Source organism: Mya arenaria, chromosome 4 (assembly GCF_026914265.1).
Source record: "Mya arenaria isolate MELC-2E11 chromosome 4, ASM2691426v1".
Lineage (NCBI taxonomy): Eukaryota > Metazoa > Mollusca > Bivalvia > Myida > Myidae > Mya > Mya arenaria.
In genome coordinates, this window is record NC_069125.1 from 22,522,232 (window position 1) to 22,533,320 (window position 11,089).

The 11,089-nt window shown below is 34.6% G+C and overlaps 1 protein-coding gene across 1 annotated transcript in view; it reads right to left on the reverse strand.

The window, feature by feature from the left end:
• Positions 1-10,569, reverse strand: part of LOC128232834 (prenylcysteine oxidase 1-like) — a 30,957-nt gene extending 20,388 nt beyond the window's left edge. The window contains exons 1-4 of the mRNA XM_052946599.1: positions 10,426-10,569; positions 8,435-8,641; positions 7,240-7,420; positions 2,244-2,452 (exon numbers count right to left, since the gene is read on the reverse strand). Coding sequence (XP_052802559.1) covers positions 2,244-2,452; positions 7,240-7,420; positions 8,435-8,641; positions 10,426-10,522 — 694 coding nt within the window. The 5' untranslated portion in view covers positions 10,523-10,569. The remainder of the gene's footprint in view (positions 1-2,243; positions 2,453-7,239; positions 7,421-8,434; positions 8,642-10,425) is intronic.
• Positions 10,570-11,089: the final 520 nt, after the last annotated feature.

Here is an 11,089-nt window from a genome sequence, read left to right on the forward strand (position 1 = left end):
GGAGAACATCATCGAGACACATGTTTTTTAAGGATTGATTCTTATTTTTTGTGCGTTCATACAGTATGAACGCTCAGCCGTGATATTGCATATCCATGAACCGCGCTAGAGGTTTTGGGAAAATATGCAAAATCACGGCCGAGCGTTCATACTGCATGAACGCACACAAAAAAAATCAATACTTACATTTTATTTTTTTTACGACCTAATAGTGTTTGAGAACAAGTCTTTAATTACAACAAAGGGGAACAAACCCTTTAGAGCCGTGTAAATAGTAAGAGCACTTGTCTCCCTTGGTGTTTTAGCTGGGCGTTCTTTTTATCCTCCCATAATAAATAGTTCATAAGTAATTTGCAGAAAGAAATAAATAATCAAAGATGTTTTTTAATTATTTGGTAGTTCAGTAAAATTAGTGGAGGTAATAATGATTTTGTTGTTATATGTTCATTTTAATCAAGAAAACTTTCGATGCATTTTAACTCCTGTTTTACATATGCATGACCCTTGTGAGTTGGCATAAAAATGCGGTCAAGGTGATTTAATGGATAACTTCCAGTTCAAGGTAATTATAACATCATAATTTGATTTTTTGTTGTCTTTTAACTTTTGCAAAGATATCGAAGTGTTCTGATGTGCTAGTCTTCTCGAATTGTCAATATTAAGATGTTTGTTCTCGAACTCGCGAAAATACATGACACTTTGACAGTTTCCAACATGTATTTTAATGTAGACCAAGATATCGCCTAATTCTATCATAGAAAGATATTCATTGTCTGAATTTGATAATGGATCATACATTTGTCCTAGAAAGAAATCGCCAAACTCAGATTCATCAGCCATGTTTGTTTTGACAGTTGTTGCAGATGAACCGTAGTAAAAAACGCGTCAATTTTAATTTTATTAGTTGTTCAATGCGTGTTCTTTTGTTATCAAATGCAAAATCAAGCATTTTTCAAATGATATTTCTACAAAATAATGTCTCATTAAATTCTTCGTAAAACATCAAAAGAAACATGTAAACAAGCCGGCATTCAACAGAACTGTGCCCTGATACATTGTATATTAAGCAATAAAGTAGATCGTAGTAAGATAACTACACACAGTGGTTCACCAGCGCCCAATCAGAGCGTTGCTTTCTTGCCAAACTCCGCCTACAAAGGTCATGAAAGGTCGACTGGTTCATGCAAAATGATGCAGTATGGATGTAAATATTTGGTTTTGGTGATGCTATCTTGGAAAAAACCACGTTGTGAAAATTGCTTCCATACCAGTCAGTACGCATTCGTACCGAGTTATCTTCGCAACTTTATGAACTTCGGTTGATTGGCCTAGGTTTTATAATTTACATTCAAATGGTCTGCCTTCGAGACCCTCCAACCAACACATTAGAATATGTAGTTTACCATCAACAACTAAGACAATTTGAACGCCTGTAACGCCCCCTACCAAGACAATTGGAACTCCTTTAACACCCCCACCAAGACAATTTTAATTCATCTCCGTTATGGCCCCTCGTTACCTTTTTTCATGGAACAGTCCTGAGTCAATAAAGAGGCATAACTCAAGAAATTGATTTTCTATTTGAAGTAACAATGACCTTGACCCCAGGGCCCCCAACGCAATCCCATGAAAGGTCTCCATAAATTCTTCCTATAAATGAAGTTTGGCCAAGAAATTTCAACCAAACTAAAGTTATTCATTATAACCATTTTTCTATTTTTAGTTTCAGTAACCTTAACCTTTACCCCAAACTTAATCCTATGAACGGTCTCCCTAAACTCTTCCTAAAAACCCAGTTTAGTCAAGATATGTCAACACTTAACTTAAGTTATTCAGTTTCAACCATTTTTTCTTTTTTAGTAACAGTGACCTTGACCCAAGGGGCTTCAAACACAATCCCATGAAAGTTCTCCATTAACTCTTCCTATGTACCAAGTTAAGTCAAGATATGTCAACCCTAACAAAAGTTATTTGATTTTAACCGTTTTTCTATTTTTAGTAAATGATCTTGACCTGAAGGGCCCCAAACGCACTCCAATGAAAGGTATTCTTAATCACTTCCTATATACAAAGTTTGAGCAAGATACGTCAACCCTAAATAAAGTTATCCAATTTCATATGTGAGTTTGATGCCGCCAGGCCGCCCTAACACCGACGTACATCATTCTAATAACCAAGTTTCACAATGTGAAAACCTGGTTAATAAGTATAGACTTACCTAACAAACTTAGACTTACACTTACCAACAAGTGCATGGATACCACTAGTCTGACCATAATTGATACGGAGAGCACCATACACAAACTCATCTATGAATCGGTCCGAAAAGCCGTCTTTCTTGAAGAGATCACGAATGGAGAGACGGGTGAAATCTACCAGGTGGGGACACATAGCATTAAGAAGATCCTCTACTGAGGAAAATGCATGGCCATCTCGCTGGAACTTGTACAGACTGTAAAGGGTTAAACAAATGTTGACTGCACTTTGTATTTCAAATATTTACACCTCAACTTCCATTCCTTAATTGAACTGCCTTTTGGCAATTGCGTCAATCGATGAACGCAACATCTTCGGATATGTTCGGATCGCAATTAATTGCATAACAATATACATGAAAAATATTGATCTTGTTATTGTTTGTATTGTGTCAGCAGGTCCCATAATTTAATATAAATCAACATTTTAGAAAGTGTTATTTTTAAAAAAAAATTAATGTATTGTTGCCATAAGTGTTTGAATTTTACGTTTAAGGTGGAACGCGACAATGAATTTTTTTTCAAGTTACTGTCTGAAAATTGGTATACGAATAGAAGAGCATATCCCCAGGTGGGGACTGTTTTTACTTTTTCAATATTCCGAACAGTTTTGAATCTACCAGTTTTCAAAATATGCCACTGACATCAATTTTGAGACGTCTCTCATATTTTTGCGTTCCAGCTACAATAACCGATATTTTCATCAATTCTTCGTATACAGCTATGAAATTTCAACGTCAAGTACGTCTTGTGAAAACGTTCATGCTCATATATTTTTCTTTCTTTTGTTGAACGTTATTGTTTCTGAATTTGTCTATAACGTCATTTTTCGCAGGAAAAACGGCGTCATATTTCGCTAAAAAACTGCGCCTTTCTTTAATTCTTGAAACAAACTGCTCGTTTAATTTTTGATTTTTTTAAATACATGTATTCAATATTTTATTACAAATCGCCTGATATCAAGAAAAGGGTACCTCACCGAGTTCGTTTTTGCGCAGTATCAAATAATCTAACCCCTATACCTGTTTCTTTTTCAATACATAGTGTATCTAAACATTTAGCATGACGTTAATCGAATTATTTTTGTTTATTAAATGGAAAGATTAGAAATCTTAGAGTGTCTGATCAGTTTTATGTTAGGGATATTTGTTATTGTTGTTGTACAAAATATCTAATTCCACACAAGACGGGCGCTGAATAACCAGCTTTATACATCAATGACTTAAATCTGGCGGCTATTTTAATGAGAGGCTTTCTTAATTATTAAGCAATCTCATTTGCCGAATTAGAATATTTTGATAATACACATCAATAATCGTTCCAGTCACTATGCTATGAGCTGTGACTATGCTGATTAGTGCTTTTTTTTTAGATATATATAATTTTATACATCTACAGTAATAACACAACAATAAACGGTCCTACTACTTTAATAGTTACCAATTTCTTTAATAAGTATCTGTAGAGATCTGCAGTTATAAGGCTCTAAACTAAGCAAAAGCATAGTAAATCCAGTGTGTGACACTCATTTCATACACAAAATATAACTAACAAACCAAAAAATGATAATCGACAGAAATCTGCATTGCAATAAGCACAAACGGATCCCGGCAGTAGAGGGGGTGCAGCCCCCCCCCCCCCTCCCCTTAAAATCATCCAAGTTTTCTTCTGTATGTCACTATCGGAGAAAAATGTAATAGTATACAGATCTATAAAATACGCGACTATAGAGTTCAGTATTTTGAATCTAAGTTTGATGTAGTCAATCGGTTATCGTTGAATAAAAACATATACAATTAATAAATTCCACTAATATTGGTAACCATATTATTGACTAAGTTCGGTAGTGAATATAACTCTTGAACATTTTTAACGAGGGTCATTTGTTACGCAACAGTTTGGGGAGGGGTGGGGGATGGTCAGTTCTTGACGTTAAAAAATGATCGGTCATTCTTTGAACAGAAAGAAAATGACTCATGTGGTCAATATATAACGGGGTCAATCGGCGTTAATTTAAAACACACAAAATGTTTAAAGTGAAACTCTTATTCAAATCAATATTCCACATGTATAATAAACATTTATTTTGACTGATAAACCCTTACTTCTTACTAAATAATAAACTCATACAAAATAGTATTAACTGATTACAAGATTGTAACTGTTTATTTAATAGTAAAGCACAAAAATGATTCATTTTTTTTGGTGAATGCTAAAGGATTTACTATGGTCTCATATTTCTTTCAAATTAAACTCGGTATTCTTCATAAGAACCATTGTTTTCGATATGTATTTATTCTTAAAGGCATATTAAAACAATAGTATAAGTTGTGGTAAATCGTATTTGTGTTTAATACTTGTGTTTGCACTGATTGTAAATGATCGCATTGAATTGTTTCTATTATCTCATCTTATTAAGGGTTGTTATAGTTCACACAAATGCACTCACATGAACGCACGTATACGCCCACATACTCGTACATGCACGCACGCCCATACACACGAACACCCACACACACACGCACACACACACTATGATAAAATATATGTTCCAAATGGCTCAAATGATGATCTCAAAGTTAATGTTTTTAGTGCAGTAAAATGTTTAATTTTGTTAATCAATGCCCCATAACGAGTTATTTTGTTTTCCTGACTTTACCACGCAACCAAAGCTTCTCGTGCGTACAAGCAAATTCATAAAACAACTTTCGGCGATGCATTCAATGCCCATGATACAGAAGCCAACATAGCTACCTTATCCCGCACTCATTGTCCCTGCCGTGCGTATTGTACACGCGTGCGTGCGGGAGTGTGTACATACATGCCTGCGTGTGAGAGCGTTCATGTGTGTGAGAGCGTGTGTGTGCGCGTGCGTGTGTATGGGCGTGTGTATGGGCGTGCGTATGAATGTTTGTGTGAGTGTGTGTGTGTGCGCGAGAGCGCGTGCGCATATATGCATGCGTGTGCACGCGTACTTGAGTGTGGGATGGTGTGTATGGTGCGTTTTTACGCGTGCTTGCGTACATGACTCTATTGTACGTTTTGTGAGTGTGTTTGTATGTAAGCTATAACAACCCTTAACCAAATGAACTTATAGTAACTATTTAAAGATGCACACTTACTCTCCAATCTCAACTCAACTCAATATCTTAATTTTCCCCATGGCTGGACATATTCATAATATATCCAAACATTGATAGACATAGAACATAAATAATAGTATATACAATAATAGTACAGTTTAAAATTATAGCATTTTGTTGTCAAAATATTTATATAGGTAGGATATAGCTATATATAAGTATAAATAAAAAGCTTACATTCTACATGCAAATAAAATAAGTCTATTTGACTTCCATGATAGTAAGGTTGTATGTGATCTGACGCTTAGATGCAGAAATCTTTTCGAAAACAAAGGTTCTTATGAGTAATACCGAGTTGATTTGAAAGAAATGAGCATAAAACATGGTATTTTTATATTATGAGATTAGAGTAGACCACAGTAAATATTTTAGCATTCACCAATAATTTAATATTTTTGTGCATTCTGTTATTAAACACGCGGTTAAAATCTTGTAATCAGTAATAGATATTTTCCATAAATGCATAATTGAGTAAGAAGTTAAAGTTTTATTAGACAAAATTGATCTTGTTTTACATGTTTATGCATGGATTTTGGATAAGCATGTCACTTTAACTATAGTTCATTTACAATCAGTGCTTTAATTATTTAAAAATGTTAACTATTCGAAATTCAACAGAAGAAAACAATGTTGAATTATCAATTTAACTAAAATTAACAACAACTGTTATATGTTATTGATCAGTGGTTTATTCAAAACTAAGCTTTTATTACCGTAAATAATAGTTCGATTTACGTCATGCTAAACGTTTTATAACAATACGTAATGAAAAAGAACAGGTATAGGGGTTAGACTATTTGATACTGCGCAAAAACGAACTCGGTGAGGTACCCTTTTTTTTTTTTATATCAGGCGATTTGTAATAAAACATTGAATACATGTATTTAAAAAAATCAAAAATTAAATGAGCAGTTTTTTCAAGAACTAAAAAAGGCGCACTTTTTTCAGCAAAACACGACGCCGTTTTTCCCGCGAAAAATGACGTTAAAGACGAATTTTAAATAAATAACGTAAAACAAGAGAAAGAAAAATATATGAGCGTGAATGTTTTCACAAGACGCACTTGAGGTTTAAATTTCTTAGCAGTAAACGAAGAATTGGTGAAACTATCGGTTATTGTAGCTGGAACGCAAAAATATGAGAGACGTCTCAAAATTGACGTCAGTGGTATATTTTGAGGAGTCATAGTTTCAAAACTGTTCTGAATATTGAAAATGTAAAAACAGTCCCTAATTGGGCATATGCTCTTCTATTCGTATACCAATTTTCAGACAGTAACTCGAAAAAAATTCATAGTCACGTTTCACCTTAAAAGGGATTTCAAGTGGTTGATCTTTTCCAGCGTTATTGTGACGTCATTTGATAAAATGCTTCCGGTTACAGTTGGGACGTTTTATTTACAGAATGCGTAGGAAAGGGTTACTGAAAGGTTTTCTTAAATGAAATGAAGTATTTTTTTAACAATTATTAAATGAAATAATGAACTATTGGAGTCCTTCGGACTTCCCACACTTTGACCAGCCCAATAGCGTTCATACCCTGATAATAACATCAACCCTGCAATTCATTCCTTAAGTGAACAAGCTCACAAAATTTTACTGGAACATTAAGAGGCAACTGCAAATTTAAATGACCTAGTTCATAGATATGCTGAAATAGCTATTTCAAAACCATAGAAATACATACTTGATTTCTTATGTTGCCAAATAGATAAACTTTTTTGTTGCCAAGATGAAATTATGATAGACACATGAGAGTGAAAACATATTACTTAAATTTTATCATTTTTGACATAAATGCATCAAAGAGTGACCTTGACAAAAACATCATGTAAAGTATACTTGGTCATGCAGGCAAGGGTATTCTCCTGGACCCAGTTTTTTATGTTGTAAGCGTCCATGCCATATCGCCAGAACATCTTGGCCAATGTGACAGGTAGGTAATCACTGGTGGAGAACATCACCTCTTCGCCATTCCAGATGCCAAGCCGGCCAGGCTCAGGGTGGGCGTCACACTCCAAACCTGTGGAAATATTTACATGAATGTCTACATCTTGGGACACATACAATAGTTTGATAGCAAAGTTTGTGTAATGCTCTAGAGATGATACATTTGTATTATATAAATTCAAGTCAAACTAAATGTATACAGTAAAACTGCGGTCGTTCGAACAAGCGGTCGTTAGAGAAGCGGTGATCCCTCGAGGTCAGAGCTTGGTCCCGAACATTTTTCCTTCTATTTTCATACAAAATATACTGAAGCTGCATCGAAACCTAAATAAGTCGAGGAGTCGAGCGCTATAGGGTCCAAAATACACAAATCATGCCCAAAACCTTATGGCTCCCTCGAGGTCATAATTTCACACTTTATCCCGAGTGCGTGTTCCAAAATAAACAAACACATGGTGTTTCCGCAAGTTGTAAAAATTGCAATGGCAGTTAAAAGACAATTTGATAAGGTGTGAAAACCGGTTTATTACTGTTTACCCATGACTGATGATAGTTGATAAAGGCATTTGAGAATATAATTATGAATTTGAACTTAAATCTGACTAATGCCATAATATGTACTGTCATATTTAAATGTTGCTTGTTTAGAAAAAGTGCTTTTTGTAAAAATAAACATAACTATTTATTCATTTATAATAAAAAAATTCTTTTACATTTTGTTTACGACAGCATTTAAACAAATGAGAGATTTCCACAATGCAACACATAATCGGTGTCGTAGTAAATAGTCGGTTTGACGACTTCAAACTTAAAATACACTGAAAGATATTTCATAACAGACTGGAAAATTGAAACTCGGGTCTTTCGAAACATCGGTTCCCTCGAGGTTTCAGCTCAGACCCCGGCGTCCTCGAGCGATTCGCAGTTTTACTGTATCAAGAATTCAAAGTTAAGAACCTATTCCAATTGACTTGAAAGAGAATTTGATGTATCTAGCCAACAATTGATTTGAAGATACCATTTAACAACTAGAAAAGATTAAGATTACAAAGTGTCTTGTATAATGTATATTTCACCATGTCTATACCTAGAATATCTGTGAAGTTGAGCATGTAAAGATTGGCTGGATGTATGATGGTTCCTCCGGCATTGTAGTTGTGGCCACCGATGGTGACAGGAGCCAAGCGTCCACCGACATGCTGTTTCTCAAAGATATCAATCAGAACTTTGTCTCCAAACAAGTCCCGCAGAAAATAAGCTGCAGACGTTCCACCTATTCCTGCCCCAATTATGCCTGTAAGGAGGTAAACAATCTTTGATGATCACTAATATTACAATAACATATTTATTATATAAAAGAATTGAATATAACTTCAAACATCTGAGCAGCTAAACATTTCTGAAGTATTGATGTGTTTACTGTTTATTCATGATACTTGGCATGTAGTGTGTGAGTGATTACGAAACTGCCAACAGGCTAGCTCAGTCATTATAGCTCCATATTTTTGTTCTGGCAGTCGTGGGTTTTAGCCTCATAAATTAATGGACACATATTCCTCTGACAGGTTTACTTTATTGGTATCAATAGTATTGCAAAAGCATAAGCACCTGGATAAGACTCAAAATGACTTGCTCATGTTTTGGCACCAAAAATGAGTTTTTTTCTGGTAATGCATCTGAAATCACTTATATAATAATTATTTTACTCTTTGATATAAAAAAATCAGAAAAATAAATAAAATTAAGTATAACAAGAGATGTTTGTCAAACATTTCTTTTTTTAATATTCGATGCAAAATTACACATTTTATGAAATAACACTTACAATGGCCAAGAAAAACAAACATGAAAGAGAAAATGGCATTTGCCGGCTACTGCTTCCTGGCAGATACTGCTCTCCAAGCAGTAGAATAAGCAGTAAAATGTTATCATAAAAAATTTCACAAACTATCAAACATTTGTTAATAGTCAACAAGGGTGTATTCGTTTACTGCTAAGGTGCGCAAATGCTTGTCTTGTGATTTCCACAAGGTGCCCATAAATTAAGCAGCTTCTGTTTTATTGACTTAGGCCTGTGAACTCACTGCGGTAAATCAAGTAAACACTTTAAACATGCTATTGGTGGAAAGGGTAGATATTCACCAATTCGTTGTCAACCTTTTATGGGATGTCATGAAAACAATGGACTTATAATCACTGAATATAATATCTGTTCATTGGCATGATCATGGCAGACACATTGTGTTAATCTCTCGCCCTCCAGCAATATGTGACCAGACGACTGCAGTTACATTTTCAGTTGTATGACCTTACTTGGCAAAAAATGCAAATTCATTTCAAAAAATTAAAATGTTATTTTTAAAAGCGGTAGATTTTGTCGGGATAGTGGAAGAGCGGAAGGTGGGTCTCAAAATTGGTAGATTTTATCTACCACAGATATAGTTCACATGTCTGCACATGATTTTTATTTCCAATAATAATAATAAATATTTGTGTTTTCTTAATTATATTTTTTACCATTCCATACAGCCCTGATTTGAGGAAATTATACAGCGCAGGACGGGCAATTCGAAAATTCCCCAGCTTGTCATGTTACAATGAAACAAATATAATTTCTAACTTAAGGATAGTTATTCAGTGCTGATCTGGGCCGATCATGTTGGCTGATTGTCTTTTAACCTGGAATGTATGGTCCACCAATTATCTGAGCTATAATGTCTATGTAACTGGGCCGTACTGGACAGTATCCTCTTGTTAATCTTTTCTATGTAACTGGGCCGTACTGGACAGTATCCTCTTGTTAATCTTCAGTGTGTTTTAAATTTAGCATGGTCTTTCATACTGGGTCTTATTAGCAATGGGCCATATTGTCAGCTATTCAACAAAACTAACATTCTACATGTGTGTGGGATAACAAGCATTGAAGAAGACAGAAACATCGTGAGTCCACTCAAGTCAGTGTATACAAAATGCATGTGACGAGATCCGGTTGCGAAAATATACACTGTACTGCTTAAAAGTTCAATGCATTTCAAAGCAATTGAAAGGATCAAGTCCCAATTAAAATATTATACGCACCGACACGTGCGATTTCCTCTAGTTCATCAGTTGCTTTCGAAATTGAAGCGATAATAAAGTAAATATATATCAAATATAATAATTTCTTTGAAGGCATTTTGTTTGTTAACGTTATAGGAATGACGTCACCATTACGTCATATGTACTTCCGTTGTGTGGAAAATTCTCAATAAAAAAAAAATTGTTCTTATGTTTGATAGACATGTTTTTACATGCTCAATTCACTGTAATTCAAAACTATGATTATTCCTGAAACTTTTATACCTTAAGTATCTATTCTTGCTTGATTTATCATTTAGAGTAGAGATTAAAGCATAAACCGCTGCCCTATAGTTGAAAGGTCATTTTGGAAGAACTGTCATGCCGGACGGTGCAATTTTCAGAGTTCGTTTTTCAAGTGGAGTGATTTTTCTTAGGAATAACTTGACCCCCCATTTTATTGGCTTAAAAGGTAATTTAAAGGTTGTACTTTAAGAATATATGTGGTTATCATAGCCTGCATTCGCTCGAAATGCCTTTAAATGTTGTCTAAAAATTATAATTTTACATTGAATTATATGGGGAATAACAATAGTGGTGTGTAACCTTATACGTTACTCGTAACAACTCGGCCCATTCGGAACTCCTCCGCCATTTTTATCGAAAACAACCTCGGATGTATGCC